Source organism: Anthonomus grandis, chromosome 4, assembly GCF_022605725.1.
Source record: "Anthonomus grandis grandis chromosome 4, icAntGran1.3, whole genome shotgun sequence".
Classification (NCBI taxonomy): Eukaryota; Metazoa; Arthropoda; class Insecta; order Coleoptera; family Curculionidae; genus Anthonomus; species Anthonomus grandis.
This window is the reverse complement of record NC_065549.1, coordinates 10,264,619-10,283,490: the sequence shown is the minus strand read 5'-3', so window position 1 is coordinate 10,283,490 and position 18,872 is coordinate 10,264,619. Positions and strand designations below refer to the sequence as shown.

Genomic DNA, 18,872 nt, shown 5'->3' with positions numbered 1-18,872 from the left:
TATGTATTAATTTATGTTTATTTAGATATATGTTACTCCTGCTGAAGAAAGTAGGTTATAATGTACTGGGTTGATAAAAGTATTATAATTTTATTGAATTTTGTAAATTATAGTGTATTTTATATGTAGCTTTTTTATGCTAACTAAAGATTATTATTATTAAGACTTTAGGCTCTTCTCCGTTTCTCCAATTAAGGGGCAAGTAAATCATTAAAAAAAAAGTTACAGAAATTTGTTGCTGATGATTTATTCTATTTAATAGCTATAGCAAAATCACTAGCACAAGGAGATCCTAATAAAGGTTTTCCTTGACTTAGTCCGGTTTTGGCTAGCTTTTCTATGATCTCGTTATCACTTAACCCTATATATGCCTTAACCCATTTTAATTTTAAATTTTTATTGTAATAAGTTAAATGTCTAATCAATTTCTTAAAGTACAAACATAGAGCCTGACAAAATGACGAAATTAGTGGATTTATATTTTAATAAAAAATTGAATGCTTCCCTAATAACAATAGCTGCTGTGTTAATTGATATCTAATATCTAAGGGAGGAAGATAAATTGCTGCTTCATTACCTTCTGCTCTTTTTGAAGCGTCTGTAGATGTTTGTATGCTATTAGAGTAATTTCTAAATTCTTATTTAAGCAGGTTTTCAATTATCATCAGTCAGTAAATAAAGGGTATTTAACTATTGTGCTTTGTAACGAGCTTAAATAGTCAAATTGTAAAAAACCAAAAGGGATAATTAACTCTAATATTGAGCTCAAACTAGGAGCACAGCATGCTGCATCTAAATTCCAACGAAGAAAGCTCCTTTACACAATATATCTACTAAATTTTAGCCTCTACCTAGCACTAGTGGCATGAAAAACAATTAAAAAAAAGGAAATTCAATTCTTTTCATCCTGCTAAATCTGTATTTCCATTTGCAATAAATTAAAATTTTTGCAAATTAAATTATTAATTTTATAAAAAATTGTAACTGTTTGAATGATATTAAAAAGATAAATTCTGAAAAAAAAAAATACTCAATTTTCAGGTAATCTCGCTATCGTCACAGATGGCATGCACTACGGATGGCCCTCACCCTCACTACCTCAACTAGAAAACAACACAAACTCAACGTTATGTTTGACAAGCGACGAGGGTGCCCTCTTGGCTGTGATGCCCCTATTAGGGGCCATTTTAGGAGCCCTAACCGCTGCCAACGTCGTAGACTATTTGGGGAGAAAAAAGACTATTATCTTGACTTCCGTGCCATTTTTTCTTGCTTGGATCGTCGTTGCTTTTGCACAGACTGTGATGTATTTATATATAGCTAGGTAGGTGAAAATAACGGGCTGATTAAAATAAATCCCAATTCCAAACAACAAAAATTAAGCGAAAGCAAAACTTGATATTAAAAATTTATATACAAAAATTACAAATTAGTTATCTTAATATTTAATATTAAAATATTTAAATATATGATATTTATAAATTACATATTTAGTTGAATGCAACAAGAACTAAAATTCTATATAAACCGAGAAGAAAATCAAGTATAACTGACATCAACTAGTAATTAAATACCAGGTTAAGGCGAATATATAAAACTACATGTAGGCCACATATAACGTGACTATAAAATTACAAACAATTTGCATAAAATTTGCGTAAAAATCTTTAATTTAAAAATAAATTAAAAAAAAATTATTGGCAAATTATGTAAAATAAAATCCTGTTGATTGCTCCATTACTTTAATACGCTTAAATTATGTAATAACTTACACAACGTTTGTACAATTAATTCAATTTGCAATAATATTGGAGAACACTGATATTTTCCCAACAGCCACACATATACGCATTATTATTTGTTTTGCAGTAATAAATTATATGTTTTAAAGAATTTGAAAATTGCATCATGGTTAAAAATTACACGTGAATATTTTAAAGACACTAAGCATATATACGAGTGATAATTGTACAATGATGACGTTTGTGACAACCCTAGAACCACAACTAAAAACGGAACTATACGAAGATGGCCGAGCGCTGACATCGGTGATCCACCTTTACATTTACTTTAATGATCAATGAGGTTATTAATAGCAGCGGAATTGGACAAACATTATTATAATTATTATTTAAAAACAATGATGAGATAGATGGCATTAAAATAAATATAATTGTACAGAAAAATATATGCCTAACAAATTAAAAAAAACCCTTGAGAGAAGAGAAGGATGGGAGACAAATATGATCTCATCATCAGGTATTATAGATGATTGTCAGTGAAAGAGCTACACAACTAACCAGTAAAACAGGTAAAAAAATAAAAATACCTCGATATCATTGTGAACAAAGATAACGACTGCTCTCAGGAAATAAGAATTAGAATAGAAAAGACAATATATATGAAAATTATGAAAATGAAAAAAATTCTGCACAACAGATATCAGCTTGGCCTTAAAAATCAGATTGCTGAGATGCTATGTGCTGTCTGTGCTGCTTTATGGCATGCAGGCATGGACTCTGAAAAAAGAAGAGGTAAGAAGACCAGAGGCTCTCGAATATTGGAAATCTTGAGAATACTAAAAATTAGCTGGATAAAAAGGATAAGAAGTACTGAAAAAGAAAGAGAAAGAAATAACTCAGACAATTAAAAAACGAGAATTACAATATCTGGGACATTTCATGAGGGGATCTGATGATACAGGGAAAGATTCAAGGAAGAAACAGTGTCGGAAGAAGACGCCCCTCGTGGTTGAAGAATCTGCGTGACTGGTACAGAGGCACAACAAATCAGTTGTTTAGATCTGCTGTTTTAAGAATACATAGAGCATTGATGATTGCCAACCTTCGCGACGAAGACAGGATTTGAAGAAGAACTTGCTTCATCCTAACCAACAAGCATACACTCCAGGGAGACCAACAGACTTAGCCCTACACTCAGCGGTAGGGTGAGTGGAGAAGTTCGATGGACCTCAAAAAGTCTACCCTGGGTATATTTATTGAAATCGAGGGTGCATTTAACCAGACAACTTTCTGTAAAATTAGCCAGTCACTAAAAAATAGAAACACTTCAGACAGTTGATTTAGTGGGTTTTCAAAATGCTTTCCAAAAGAATCATACACATTAGCTTGCTCGTCAATGAACGTCAAAATTAGTGAATGGGAACCAGGGACTGTCCTCAAGAAGGCGTTCTACAGTAGAGGTATTATCTACTGTAGATCATGGCTTTAGATAGTCTTATTATCCGCATAAGTAATGCCTATGCAGATGACTTGACGAATGGGTTTGCAAATGAATGCAACTCTTCAAATTCTAGAGAAATGATGTGCGAGATATTTCCTATCCATTAACTACCCAAACTATTAGGCACCTTACTAAGTTATGCATCGAAAGTAAAGCACCTTGGTGTGAACTCTCTAGTGTTTGAAAAAAATTTGGGTATTTACATCATTATACGTCAAAATAGAATTAATTTGTTGCGCAGGTTCTTCAAAAGTTAGAGCAGACGTGCATGCGTTTTAATCCCCAAACAAATATTTTTTTAAGAAAAAAGTCAAAATCCCACAAAGAATATTGCATTAACCGAGTTATTTTCAACGTAATAACTTGAATCTATTGTTTCAGGTTTATAGCAGGAATAGCAGATGGTGTAACCTTTACAGTAGTACCAATGTACATAGGCGAAATAGCAGAACCACGCGTCAGAGGTCTGTTGGGCTCAAGCTGCTCAGTAAGTTGGATCCTGGGCTTCCTCCTGATCAACCTCATAGGCTCCTACCTCTCCATCAAGACGACAGCCTTAATTTCTTCTAGTCTTTGCGTGGTGACTATCGCCACATTCATCTGGATGCCCGAGAGTCCTTATTATCTCCTAATGAAAAACAAAACAGATAAAGCAAAAGAAAGCTTAAGAAGATTTAGATCTGATAAAGTAGATGTGGAAACGGAAATCTCTAAGATAAGGAAGTCCATTATGAGTACAGAAAAGGTCAGAGGATCATTTTTTGATTTATTTACTGTTGCGAGTAACCGTAAGGCGGTTATTATCGTAGCAGGACTTCGAGGCTTTCAGCAGTTTAGCGGCACCACTGCCATAACCTTCTATGCTCAAGAAATATTTAAACAAGCAGGCAGCAATGTGTCTTCTAAAGAAGCGTCAATCATTTATTTCGCTGTAATGCTTGTGATGACCATGTTATCCTCAAGCATTGTAGATAGAGCGGGCAGAAAACCTTTACTGATTATATCTATGTCAGGTTCAATTCTTGCCCTGTTTTTGGAGGGCACGTACTTTTATATCGAGAAGAAAACCTCCATAGATGTCTCCGATCTAGAATACATCCCCGTATCATGCTTAATAATGTTTGTTATCTTTTTCAGCATTGGTATGCAAAGTATTCCCATATGCTTGCTGGGGGAATTGTTCCCCACCAGCGTGAAAGCATACGCTCTATGCTTGGCCGACGTTTACTTTAGCCTTGTGGCCTCTGTTGCCTCCAAGTTCTTGCAATTGATGAAGGACAGTTATGGAATTCATATGGCCTTTTATGGGTTTACACTTTTCTCGATAATGGGGTTATTGTTTATTATTTTCGTGGTTCCGGAGACGAAGGGTAAGAGCCTTGAGGAAATTCAGATGTATTTGAGAGGCGAGACGCCTAAGATGTATGAAGTTGAGCTGCAGAGTATGGAGAGGTTGCAAAAAGAGAAAAATGCTACAGAGGAAGCCTTGCTAAAAGCATAATACATTCTTTCTGTTCAATAAAGGTTCTAATTGTTTAATAATTTTATGGCCAAAGTGTATTTTAAACGTTTTAAGTGATTTTCTATAAGTGATTTGTAATCTATAGGTACCTGTTTTTTTTTTAATGTAATTTTGTTTTATAATGTAATTAATTATTTTATGATGTATTCTTACATAAGTTTATATTTTAATCTTGTATTAGGGCAATTTTAGTGATCTCTCAGAAGTATATTTGTAATATGAAATAAAAGAATTATATTTGTCAATAAAAATGGTTATTTTATTTCTTCCTTTTTCTAATAATCATGGCAATTTTATTTGCGATAAATTGATTAAACATCAACTTAAAAAAATTGGCATCACCGAAATTAGATTTGTAATAACTGAGCAGTACTGCATACCTTTCATCTGTCAAAGCTTGAAAACATTCCTATTAAAGAAGTTGCCAATATCGCAAGATAAATCATGAAATTTAAGTGTCAACCTGAAAAAACTATAATCAGGTCTTATATTTTCTATGATAAAATAGTAAATCTCAGTCAATATTTCCTATAAATAACAGCACATTATAAGTGATGCGTTCAATCTTTCCGGTTTATGCATTATGAAAAATAGGTGATCAATGTTGTAAAGAATTCGGGAGGGAATTGCGGTTCCAAAAAAAAAACATTAAAAATTAAGCGTTTTCTCACTGTAATGTATGCTCTCTGAGAAATAAAGTATAAACGTAATGAAATAGAGACCTTTTATTAGATAAACAATTTAGTTTTGTAGGGTTTACTGCGCACTGGCTCACTGAAGAAGAGATATAATGTTTATGTGTACAAGGTGGCATTGTTAGTAGACACACATTTTGAGAACAGTACAGAGGTGGAGGCACCCTTATTCTTGTTGACACATTCGTCAAATATTGTCTAAAGCTTACGTGTGCACTCTTAAAAAAATTTAATTTATGTTTACTAGTAGTGCCTAGATTTTCTTCAAGCTGCTTCTATGGTTTTCTGTAAAGCTGGTTAAAAGCTGCTCTACATATGTAAAGTTAGGTGAAAACATTATGGTAGCAGGTGACTTTAATAGCAGCTTTAACTCAGATGTTTACGATGTGGAACTGGCTTGTGATATTCGAAAATACTATGGTATAACTAAAATAACCATACAGCTACAAAGGGGACTGGCTCCCTTTACAGTGTTTTTATTAATGCCTCTTATATCTTTTCTAATATACTAGATACATGTCTTTTAGATCATATGGGTCAAGCTATATACTTTGTTATAGCTTATCGGTCGGTAGTTATGGTTATCAGCGGACAGGAAGATCTCCCTGTTTGATGACTTTCTTAGTTTAGCATATCTAGACTGTTGTGTTCCAGAAAAAGCTTACAAGGTAAAACAGTTCACATGAAGTAAAATGGTTCACGGATGGTTGGCGACAAATAAAAAAAAAAGAAATTGAACTTTTAATAGAAGCTTTTTTTGTTTATGTATGTACTGTGAATGTTGCGATAGGGCTTTTAAAATTATAGCAAATCTGAGATTTTAATTGGTTTAAATCATGCCAGGGTAGTCAAATTGCTTGGTGCGGTTCCGTTCCGTCCAATGTTCGGATTTGTTAAATTATCTAATCAAGAAACTAGAAATGAACACATATTGTGTTTAATTGTTATCTGCATTACAACATGTTATACAGTTTTTAAGATTCCATTTTTCTTCTAATCTCCTGTCAAAATCAACAGTCGGATTATTTGATTCCTCCAAAACTGTTTTGGGTTAGAAGATTGAATTATCCCTAACAATTCCTCAAATGTAGATTTTGATATTCGCAAGAAATTAAAAAATCTCTCCTCGACGAAGTCATACACTTCTTTCACAATATTGATGATGGCTCCCTGTCCCTCTCATTCCTTCTCTTAGAAAACATTTCTGACCCAAATTCATCTAGTTTTATTTGATGATATAGTTCATATAATTTTATTAAGTTTCTTCTATTTTTTTGGTTCCTATATTTTAAACAGTTTTTTTTTATTTAAGTGCAATAGTTTTTTCGTTATTTTATTGATTTTTGGAACGTACGAATTTAAGAATATCTGCATTTGCCATACGTGCTATCCGCATTAGGTAGGTACGCTTTAAAAAGCGGAATCCGCTTCTTCGTTCCGTTCCGCCTTTTTACTGCCATCAGGATTCACCATAAGTCCCTAAATGACATATGTCAGTCAATTGTCAACGTATGTATCAATAGGTTGACAATTGAGGTTATGACCTCAATTCAATGTTTTGATTTTTGTATGATGTTTATGTTGTTTATTTATGTGATTTTTTAATATTTTAAATATATTATAGTATTTTCAACGAGAAATGAATGAATTCTTGGTAAGAGTTTTGACACAAATGTTTCCTTTCTGTAAAATATCGAAATAAGTTGCATATATGGGTATTTTTTTGCAGGTAAATGAATTTCAAAAGCTAGGGGCAACTGAGAGGGATTCTGCTATTGCTTCCCAGGTTTATTTGGAGCTTTGCGAAGGTATTGGCTAATATGAGTTGAACATTCTGTATTATCATAACATTATGTGTTTTTGACAAAGCTAAAACAACAACAAATAAACAAGAAGAGATATGTCCACTTTTCCCTCTTCACTTACATGTAATGATACATACACATAATTTAAATTTAAGACAAGTATTAAAGAAAAACAATATAGACATACCCATCTAGCCAATAAAAGTCAAAGCAAAACTACCTCACAAAAGCCACAATGGCCAAAAGGAAATCTCATTAATCATAAAGTTTTTTAAAATCGGTGGTTGAAATATTCATCTTATTCTTACATTTTCTTTAGTTTTTAAATTGCTCAATGCTACTTGGTTGAATAGTTTTTTACTGTCATAAATCACAAACTTCTTTATCAATAGGTAAAGAGGGAGGGATTTGCAGGTTAATCACATAGGAAGAGCAAGTACATGTTTTGTCTGAATGGAAGATTGTAAAGCTGTACTTTCTATGCATGAAGCAAACATATTCCATAATAAAAATACACAGTAATGTAAGAATGTTACTCCTGATAAAAATGGATGACAAAATTGTCTGGGAGAGAGATTGTAGATATGTCGCACTGCTCTTTTTGGTAAGATGAATATAGAATTGCATAGGGCCTTACTACAAGGAACATACTCCATAAAAGAGATGTGTTCCACAAGAGCAAAATACACATTTCTTGCTAGTGCGGTACCAACATATACCTAATGTTTTTCCATTGACCACCAATTCTACATATTCTCAATATCCATGAATATCCACTAACTTCTAAATTCTATAACCTAATCTAATAAATCTTAATAAATAAATTCTATTGATGCTTCATGTAAAATAGAGGAATTGTGTTGAGATTGGATAGGTAGCATCCACCTCTGACATTTAACCTTCTCGTCTTTTCATACAAAAAACACTGAAGGTAACAGTTATTACAGAGACTTTAAGTCCATTGACTATAATTCTGTTTCAAACTTTATGCTAGGTTTTGTTGGGGTAAATTATTTTGAATAAGTCTAAGTTTATGATGTAATGTACCTATGCATAGATACATTTGTGCCCTTAAAAAGATATTCATCAAAAAAGTTTCCTGTATATGTTTCCCCTTATATCTTTAGTTATAGAAAAGAAAATGATACACAAGTGATATGTCAACTCTAATTTATATACAGATTGTATTTCCTTTTGCAGCTTAAGAGCAGGGTTCTAGTTACTGAAGAGGCAATGTTAGCAGGAGAATGTTGAGAATCAGATCACTCAGTTCCAATTTGATGAATTTTTAGAGGTTTGTGTAATCTACTAGAAATAAGGTTCAGATTCCGAATTAAATTTTTTGTTAATTTTCCTATTATGTCCTCTGGTCCTGACATAACTAATCTATTTGACGCTTCCTACTTTTCTGAAATTTATAGCCAAAGAACTTGTCCCTTTCCTTATGAACCAGTTTTTAACAATTTATGTTTAAGAATTATCTATCTCAATTTCTGATATCTTCTACCAAGTTGTCACCACGTTGGATATAAGTATAGGGCGAGGCCCAGATGGTCTTCCCTCCCAGTTTCTTGAGGCAACTCAGCTTTCTATTAGCACAGCCTCTTTTCTTCATATTTAATGTATTTTCCCAATCATGAAAAGTCTTTTTATTCCTTTCCACTGGAAGATTAATTTCCTAATTGACTAACCTATCAACATCCTAAGTACCATTCCTAACATGTTTGAAAGTTTTATCTGCAATGTTATGACTCTCTCCTCAGTCACACAGTCACAACTTATCGATGAACAGTTTGGTTCGGTGTTGATGGATTCTTGCTGTAGTGGATTGAATCGTACTTAATTGGTAGAACTTAAGTTGTTCAAATCCAAGGCTATCAATCTCAAACTCAACCTCAAAAATGCTTTATTGTCAATATAAACATAGAAGTTGTAGACAAAGCGAATAGACTGTACATTAAAGGAATAAAAACCAGAAGCTAATTTAAAATAAAATAACAATATATAAAACTTTGAAAAATACTTAAATGCTAATCATTAAAAAATTCACCTAAACTATAGTATGCTTTACTAGCAAGAAATATTTTCGTCCTTGTACGTAGGCTTTTTTCAGTCTTAAGTTGTCTTATTTCTAGTGGAAGTTTCTTAAGCAGCTTTCTACCTCCATATATGATAGAGCTATGGACAAGTTCAAAATGAGGAATGGGTAGCCTCAACAAATAATTTTGTCGCGTATTATAGTGGCTTCCTAAGTGGAGTTCCTGTTTATATTTTCTAAAAACTAAGCAAACTGTTTCCAAAATAAAAATACAACACAGGGTTAAAATATTATGACTTACAGAAAGCGGGCGACATCGAGGTCGAGTCACGAGGCTAGGCCCCACATAGATATCTAATGGCCCTTTTCTGGAGTACAAACACTGAACTCAAAAGTGAATTTGAACATGAAGCCCAAAAGCAAATTCCGTATCGAAGGTGCGACTCGATAATCGCGAAGTATGCAGATCTGGCGATGGAGAAATTAAGACTGGTGGCAATAACCCTTAGGGCGTAGCAGCCTGATGAAACTTTTCTACATACATTCATAATATGGTCTTCGAATTTAAGGAACTTGTCTATGGAAAGACCCAAAAACTTACTGAACGGTGGCATGGTGAGCAATCTAGAGAGATTCCTATGGTATCTGGTCTGTCTTAGGACCTTTGTCATTCAATATTTACACCACTGTTCTTTGCTGATGCACATGAAAGTAAAAGCCTGCTGATTGTTCTCGGCTGCAACGTAACTTAACCAGACTAGCTGCTTGATGGACTCAAAACTCTATGGATTTAAATATTCAAAAATGTAACTCGATATGCTTTAGTAGGAGTAGGTATATTGTTAATAATTCTTTCTACATCAATAACAATATCCACGGATTAATTTTGTTTTGGGATAGCATTTTGATATTTGCACAGGTTCAATTCCTATAGGCGTCAAATTATTATTTTTCAATATAATGGTTTCTTTTTTAGAACCGTTCGCATCTATATGGGTCGGCTTTTTTCTAGACAAAATGTGATAATTCTTTGAAAATTTTGCATAAACAATTTGAGCTACCTCTTTAAGTGTCCACATTCTACTAAATTCTATTATTTCAGTCAAAAGATACTGGGATCTTAAATACGACTACAATACATGCCTCAACAACATTATCCTGTATGCCAAGAAAAAGCCATACAACGACTTTAGCATATTCCTTCCCATATCCACTTCAGAACATCTCAGCTTTGACAAATTGCAAGATTTTTTGGCAAAATGTAAAAGCCAAAGGTAAGTGTTTAACAAAACCATCTAAAACTCAATTGCACATTATTTATTTTTAGCATTTACTTAGCTATGCTACATCCAGACTCTACCTGCATCTATTATAACATAGCGGAAGGCTTGGCTGAACCGGTTGATACCAGTGCTAAACATTTAAGGGTTAATAAGCAGCATAAGTTGGATATTGAGGTGAAAAAAAATAGAGAACTTATAGAGTATGCGGCTCTAACTGGAATTCCTATTACCATACCAAAAGTGACATCTGCAACTCATATGGAGGACAGTAGTATAGAGTGTGAAGCTAGTACCTCAGTGACATAATGATAAAGTAACTTAAGTGAATTTTAGGTTTTTTACTGTGCAATTTTGCTTTCTTGACATATTGTAACAGAAAACTGTCAAGTTGTTGTGAAACTATTTTCTTTCTTTTTTGTAACTAATAATAAGAATTCATAGCATTTTAGTAAGTCATTGATAAGTAAAATATTTAATGCAATTTTTAACTTTATTTTGTAATAAAATACTATGTTTGTTGGTGTTTTTTAATTAATTCCTTATGAAGCAATTAAAGGATATTTTTTTACATTAATATAAAGCTGTTCCTGGAGATGGGTTTGAGGGTAACGTGATCCCGGCTTAATGACTTTGATAGTTGCAGTTTAGGTTGAGGCATTTATTAATTTTCTTAGTAACTCTTCAACATTATTAAGAATCTTTTGCCGAAATCATTGGAATATTTTTAAAATTGTGTTAATCAAAAGAAAGAACATTTCTTGTGTTTGAAAGTTTTTCTGAGTTAGATATAATTATGTGCACCAAAGTTTTGAAATGGTATTTGTTATATCAAGACAACCTAGAACTTGGACTATAATTGTTTTTAAGAACTCTTAAAAACAAATATATCAACGGAATCCATTTACATTGTAATTATATAAAAATAATAAGATGATCTGTGGAGATTTTAACTACAAAACGGTTAATTGGCTTAAAAATAACAGTTATTTTGAACCATTTAATACATCTACCTCCTAATAAGTATGAGTTGTTGGAATCTTTCTGATGCTTTTTAATAACGTGGTTAATGCAAATTTCAGGTTGGACTTAGTGTTTTGTAACAAATTTTTTATTAATTAAGCAGGCGCACTTCAGAAACAAAACAGAACTAAACCTGATTGCCATTGTTTGTTCTCTCAAAATGATAATGTTATATTTTATAGCAAAATAAATAGTCGACGTGAATAAAGTTAAAGTGGAAAATGTGACAAATGAGGACAGTCTATAGGAGCATTTATTAATTTATGAAGAAAACATAAATCTAGTAGAATTCTTCTTGACTAGTAGTTGGTTGTAGGCAAATTTAGACTATCCCTCTGAAAAGATACTAAAACACTTCTAAATGCAGCAATTCTCAGAAATTTATTCTGGACTTTCACGAGCTGCTCAAAGTAACAATTGTAAGACGATCCACACCTCAAAATTGGTGTAATAAGGGACTCAAGGAAGCAATAAAGCATTCTGAAAGTAAACAAGTCAACAATTGACCTCTGGATGAATCAAAGCACCTTCATTGATTGAGTGATGTGGCTCTTAAATGATAATTTTGAATCCATCCAAATTCCCAAAACTTTTAAAGGCAATTGGAAGATTATTTATTGACTACATAAAATTTATAGGTTTTATCTGCCTTGAAAAAGTAATTTTATGACATTTTATAATATTAAGTGACATCCTGTTTAAATCACACCAAGTAGAAATTAATTGCAGATCCTCCTGTAGAAGAGCAGTATCATTGAAAGACGACAATACTTCCAAAAACTTTGACATCATTTGCAAACATCAAAACACTGGAATTTTAAAAAATTTTCGCCAAATCAATTAAGAAGAGGCAAAACAAAACAGGACCATAATGGGATTATTGTGGTACCTCCAATGGCACACATATTCCACCAGATAATGCTTACTCTGCAGGATTAACCACTTGAGTTCTCTTTCCATCAAACTCAGATATCTACTGAAAAAGAGGATCAGTAAAGCCTACAGTAATTTTTAAATTTTAAAATCAATTCAAAATTTAATATTGAGCTGTTCAGCTGAGTATGACAATGAAAAGTTCTAGAAAGTTAAGAGAATTAAGAGGGTTCAAAGAAATTATTCAGCAAACCTTAATATCTTAGGTAACCTTGTGATTATTAGTCATTTTAGAAGGAATATTAAAATGTGACTCTTATTTTGGATAATTGACCAAAAATACGTTGAATCTGTAGAAATATTGTTTACTATTTTATTAATATGTACTGTTCATAACAAGCATCTCTTAAAACTTTACAATGATATCTTGAGCATACCGGATAGAATCTTGAGAATATTCTCTTAATGGCCAAGAATTGGTTTGTGCCAAATGGGCTGGTGCTTAATAAAGGTAGTAAGACTGAGCTAGGTCAAAAGTTAAAAACAACTTGGTGTTAAAGTCAATGTAGATTAAGCGGAATAGAATAATACGAGGCAATAAAATAAGTATATAACCACTAGATACTGAAGCTGTACAATTTAGTTTCAAAATACAAGTCAGATTCCTAGCCTCTCGTCTGAGTGATACTTCTTCTTTTGAGGTGCTTTCCCATTAACAGCTCTGGAATTGAATTTTAACTTTGTATTTGCGTTATTTTAATATAGTGTAGTTTAAAATGAATGTAAGTGTAATGTTTTTACTATTTTACCCAGAAGAATATATTGGTGCTATCTTAAAATTCTATATTAAGTTGGTTTTATTTTGTAGTAATGTATCTATAATTCTGAAATATTAAGCGAAATATAATCCACCAGTAGCCCACTAATTTTTTACTTTCTATGTATTTGATTTTTCTATATAATCAAAAGGGCAAAATTGTGTAGAAAACCAAGATGGAAAAGTAGAAGTTTTATATTTCTTTATAGGGATAAATTGTTCTATTAATGGGTATCTTATATTATAAAATAAAGTTACTATTTCATTATTGTTGCCTATATGCTGGCCAAATTATTTTTAATAGAAAAACAAACATCGTTTTTGAAATCCTAAATATATTCCCCACCATTCATTGCATCATAGTCACAATAAAAAGTTAAACCTAATATAATAATCTTCAAAAATAACTGTTTCTATTGAGATAGACTTTAAATATATCATATTTATAATCTAAACAACGTTTATAAAGTTTTACTTAGAAGTTAATATTTAAAATAACTTTGCTTCTATGCCAATAGTAACTTTTCTATAACTAAGTTGGGAAATTTTCCGAAGGTACAATGTACCTCCGTTGAGCTATTATTGAATTTCAGCATAACAAACCTAATAATGCAAGTTAAAGAAAAAACAATAAAGTTAGGATCCTTATTTAACTTTTTCCATATGAAAGTTTGAGTGATAATTAAATTTTTGACACAAATTATACTCGATTTGGCGCAATCAAGTACAAGGTTCTTGCAGAAGGTAACCAAAGATTATCGGAGGTCGAATAAATCTCACTGGCCTTGCCATTGTACTTATAGTTTCTTGTCTGTAAATTATTGATTAAGATCTTTTTTTTTATGTGTTTGACATAATATTATAATTAGCACAGATACAGTGTATATTTAGTAATAAAAAAAATTAAAGATTTATGCCCAAATGGGAACTAATTTTTTAAAGCCTATAATTATTGAAAATTAGTGCTTTTTAATTTATTTTACCTTGAAACTTTAACATGTGTGCATTTTTTTTCAAGATTATGCTAATTCGAGCAATCCTACGGTTAATAAAGTGCGAATAACATAAAAAATATTTAACATAATGTAATGGCGATAAACAAGGGACTGCACTATAAATCAGGTAAGAGTGTGAATAAATTAGCCATTTTTGAAGGATAGGTTTTAATACCCTTTGAAATCACGTAGACCAGAGAAACAGAGAGAGCCGTTTGGTCCTACGTGACTAAGTTCATGAAGGACAAATGTGCAATAAGCGAATGCAGTAATTGATAAAATTTTACATCTTTTTCTTTTAATTTTTTATTAATGGTTCACTTTCTTTATGTTCCAATATTTGTGTTCACTGTTCATGATAAATATCAATTTCTTTTAAAAAAACAACTGCCTAGGGTTGGAAAAAATTAAGGCAAATTTTGTTGATTTAGTGAAAAGTTATCTGTATCCTGTCTATCTGGAAAAATTGCTACTTTTACACTTCTACTATTTAGACGGTAATTAAAAAATAATAATGGAAATAAGGAAAAATTAGTTAAAAGCGTTTTTCCAAATTAAGTTTTTTTTACCTTTCCAGTTCGTTGAAACTACCTTTTATTTTGGTGGATAATTTTTTTAAAAATATTTTTAAAAAATCCGATAAAACAAGAAACATTTGACCGAAAATTATTGTCAAAATAATGTATGTATAATAGTATTATAGCTATATATATTTAGCATATAAGTGCTTCAAAGTTATTACACGTTAATTACTTAATCCTACCATATACCTATAAAGAAAAAAACTTATACCTAAATAAAGTACGGCTAGGTTAAAGGTTAAAATAATAATATGTTAGTATAGATAAAAGTTAAAACAATAAAATAAAATATAAATATAACGTAAACTCAAGTAAATAAAGAAAGTAAAAGAACTCTTAAAATTTATATTAATACACAACTTTGAATGTTTGTATTTTTTGTTACTAAAATTGTGAAATTAGTTTTTTTAAATTAAAAGAAAAATTAATACAGTTTTTATCAATTTAAAAATTTATTGGCCAAAAATTGAAATACATTTTTTTTAAATAAATAAAACTGAGATTATTTCATATAGGATTTGTATAAAACGGTGATAGTAATTCTTAAGAAAACAAATGCCAATATTATTTTCCATACAGTGGGAGAAAACCGCGAAAGACTTTCAACCCAAAATAGGCAATTTTCTGGAAATGTATAAAATATTTAAATTTTTTTATTTTTGAAATATATGCACTCATTGAGCATTAAATGAAATATTCTGGATATACTGGATTAAAAAAAATAAGCCAAAAAGAAGTATATAAAAATAGCATTTAAAAAAAAAATCCTTGATCAAAAATTTAAATATTTTTTCATTTTTTTTTAAATTCATAAAACTGATAATATTTCATATAAAACTTGTGTGGAATACTAATAGTAATTCTTAGAAAAGTAAATCCCAATCTATTAATACAAACGCTATAAACGCTAGTCTTTTTTACAGTAAAAGAAAACTGTGAAAAACTTAGGACCCAAAATAGGCAACTTTCTGGAAATGTATAAGATATTTCAGTTTTTATATTTTTGCAATGAATGCACCCTTTGATGAAGACTAAATAAATAATAGGTATTTTATACAAAACTAAACCAGGAAAAAGTTATTGTCATTTTTTATAATTTGTTTGAATTTTTTTTGTAAAATATGAATAGTATTTGAATACAAAATATAATTACATATAAACAAAATACACTTTTTTCCATGGTTCACACAAATTTACATAAATTTCAAAATGAAATTTAATTGAAAGTAATGATTTCTAACTGAATATATCTCAAAAACCATTTTACCAAAATCAAAGTTCATGCTATTTCATGCAAATCTTAAAATGTCGCAATACATTTTTAAATATCTTGAAGATTTACTTATATATCTACAAAATAACACAAACAGTGACATACAAATTTTTGTAGGTAACGTGAATATAAATATCATGGATGACTTTAGAACATCAAATGACAGCAACAATTATTTACGTCTTTAATTACGATTCCCGCAAGAGAAGAAACCGACCATAAACCGAAACGTGATAACGAAAGGAAATTTCTTAACTCAGATTCATTAACTACTGGCGTACCCATTGAATATTAACAGTTTTCATAAAAAAATAGATTAGGAGATAATATCTAATCAAATTTTTAGATTTGTTCTTGATCCAATTGTATTTATATAGATTCAGTAACAATACTTTTATGCAGCAATAAAATTAGCCAAAATAGACCTGCAATAATTACAGCAAGATATACTGCTTATTACAAGATATCAAATATTTAATCCCTTTCCTTTGCCTAAAATAAACTTTTCATTTACTAAAAGATCCCTGATTATATTGCACCAAACATTTACATTATTAAGCGTCTTGACTTTAGAAGAAAACCCTAATTCCAAATTAAGTATAAAATTAGTCCTTGGATCCTCTTAACAAATCTTGAGCAATGACTTTTCTAAACTAAACACTTGTAATTAATTCTCCTTTTGCTTTTTTTTCTTTGCTTCTTTACTTTTCTTGTTTATCCTTTTTCTCCTTTATGTTAATGTAATAAGAATAAATTAAGATACTATTATTATTGTTCATGTGGACCTGGCCAAGGCAATTGACCACAATATCCTGATGGATTGCTTGGAAATGAATGGAATCAGGGGGATTGCTTTGGAACTATTTCAAAGTTATTTATCTGATAGGTACGAATAGGTGATTATTGGCGGGATTGTCACAAGTAAATATTGCAGTTCCTCAGGGACCTGTTTTGGGGTCTGCTTTATTTAATCTCTATATAAATAATATAAAGCAGAATCTGATTTGATAAAAAATTTGGGAAACAATAGAATAAAACAAACGATTGAAGTGAAATACTAATTCAACAAAAAAATCTCAAAAATATTTAACCATCATTACTCTAATACATACTGGAGAGAGCTTGGCAGAAGAAACAAGAAAACACTATAAGACTAACAACAACAACAATAGTAATAAGAAATAAAAAAATCTATTTTATTATTCAATACGACTGATAAAAAGATCTCAACAAATATACAAACATTAAAGACAAACTCTGCCTCAGGAAACGGTGGAACCAGTGTTAAAACGTTAAAAACTCTTGTAATTTATACATTCGTTTAATTTCTTAACAAAACCATTGGATCTCCATAGGATTATACAAATGTCACAAGATTTGCTGGTCATAGGATCATTAAATCAAATTGATGATTGAATGAAACAGAGGATTTGTTGATGTATATAAGGATTTGTAAAATAGAGAGTAAAATGGATAGTACCTATTCCTCATCCATAATATATCCAAATAACTACGAAACCAAAAACGAATGGATGTCCAATGATAAAATACATTTTAGTGCAAAATGTTTATTTGACTTAAAGTTGCGAAATAGCTCTATTAAATGGTACTACCTTGGTTCTCATTTTAAACACATCCATTGAAATTTTCCAATTATTTTTTGATGAATGACTTATTTGATTGAAGCCATGGGATTAAGAATTTCGTAAATCTGTAAAACGTCCATTATATCCATTAAAATGAAGATTCAGTTTTCGTCTAAAAAATCTAGAAAAATAGGAGTCCAGTGGCTTTTTATTTCTTTTCGTTGAATGGCTTTTCACTTTTTTTCAGTCTATGGGCTTAAAAAATGCTCTATTTTTTTTCTATCTATATTTTTTAAGAAAAGATGAACTAAATGATGATTGATCTATACACATATGAGTTAAATAGATTTTCATTACCTGTTCCATTAATATTTTTCTTTTTTTTTCACTGTGATATTAAGAATTTCCTAAATCCATGATACATTATGTATTATGTATTCGTCAAAATGAAGAAACATCTTTCGACCAATAATGGATGTCTGATGTACCTCTAAAAATTTGAGTACAATAGCTCCTTAAAAAAATTATCCATTAGACTTAACTAACTAAGCCTTTCAAAACATCGTCTGGAACGCCAATGAAGCTCCATTGGATAAATATAAATTAAAATCCATTGGCTTGTATAAAATTATCATCTAGAGGATGTCCATAATTAATCCATGGACATTTTGACTTAGTTGGGACGAATGCAGCACATCCATATTGAAGAATGTGTGTTGTTTGGGATATCTAAACTTATTTCTTGTCTAATAGATAGAATTTTTGAATCAGCAAAATGTCATTCTTACTTTAAAATGGCTGTCATTAAGCCAATTTACAAAACAGATGATAAACAAAAAGTGGAAAACTACAGACCAATCAGTTGAATGTTAAATGTGTTAAATAAAAATATTTAGGAAAGCACTATAAACACAATTAACACATGCAGACCAATCAGTTGAATATTAAATGTGTTAAATAAAAATATTCAAGAAAGCACTACAAACACAATTGATTAGATTTCTTCTACGGACAATGCTATGGCTTTTTTGGTAAATAAAATAACAAGCTGCTCTGATGAAGGTAAAAAATGTGCGGCTTTTATTTTTTATTGCTTAATGTTATATTTGAACTTTTTGTTAGGTGGTTTTGTTTTAATTTT

The 18,872-nt window shown here is 30.8% G+C and overlaps 2 protein-coding genes across 2 annotated transcripts in view; both read left to right on the top strand.

Moving 5' to 3' along the window:
* Nucleotides 1-5,027, top strand: part of LOC126735033 (facilitated trehalose transporter Tret1-like) — a 30,302-nt gene extending 25,275 nt beyond the window's left edge. Inside the window, exons 3-4 of the mRNA XM_050438907.1 lie at nt 1,042-1,324; nt 3,625-5,027. Of these exons, the coding sequence (XP_050294864.1) occupies nt 1,042-1,324; nt 3,625-4,744 (1,403 nt within the window). The 3' untranslated portion in view covers nt 4,745-5,027. The remainder of the gene's footprint in view (nt 1-1,041; nt 1,325-3,624) is intronic.
* A 1,963-nt stretch (nt 5,028-6,990) lies between these two features.
* Nucleotides 6,991-11,103, top strand: LOC126735044 (uncharacterized). The gene is made up of 4 exons (XM_050438925.1): nt 6,991-7,114; nt 7,190-7,268; nt 10,406-10,577; nt 10,631-11,103. Exons 1-4 carry the CDS (start codon nt 7,100-7,102, stop codon nt 10,890-10,892), a joined length of 528 nt encoding a protein of 175 aa, XP_050294882.1. The 5' UTR covers nt 6,991-7,099; the 3' UTR covers nt 10,893-11,103.
* Nucleotides 11,104-18,872: the final 7,769 nt, after the last annotated feature.

Excerpts from the sequence above, each read along its gene's own strand:
- LOC126735044 (XM_050438925.1), top strand. Across the intron at positions 7,269-10,405 it reads TTATTTGGAGCTTTGCGAAG|TCAAAAGATACTGGGATCTT; the intron begins GTATTGGCTAAT and ends CTATTATTTCAG. Across the intron at positions 10,578-10,630 it reads GCAAAATGTAAAAGCCAAAG|CATTTACTTAGCTATGCTAC; the intron begins GTAAGTGTTTAA and ends ATTTATTTTTAG.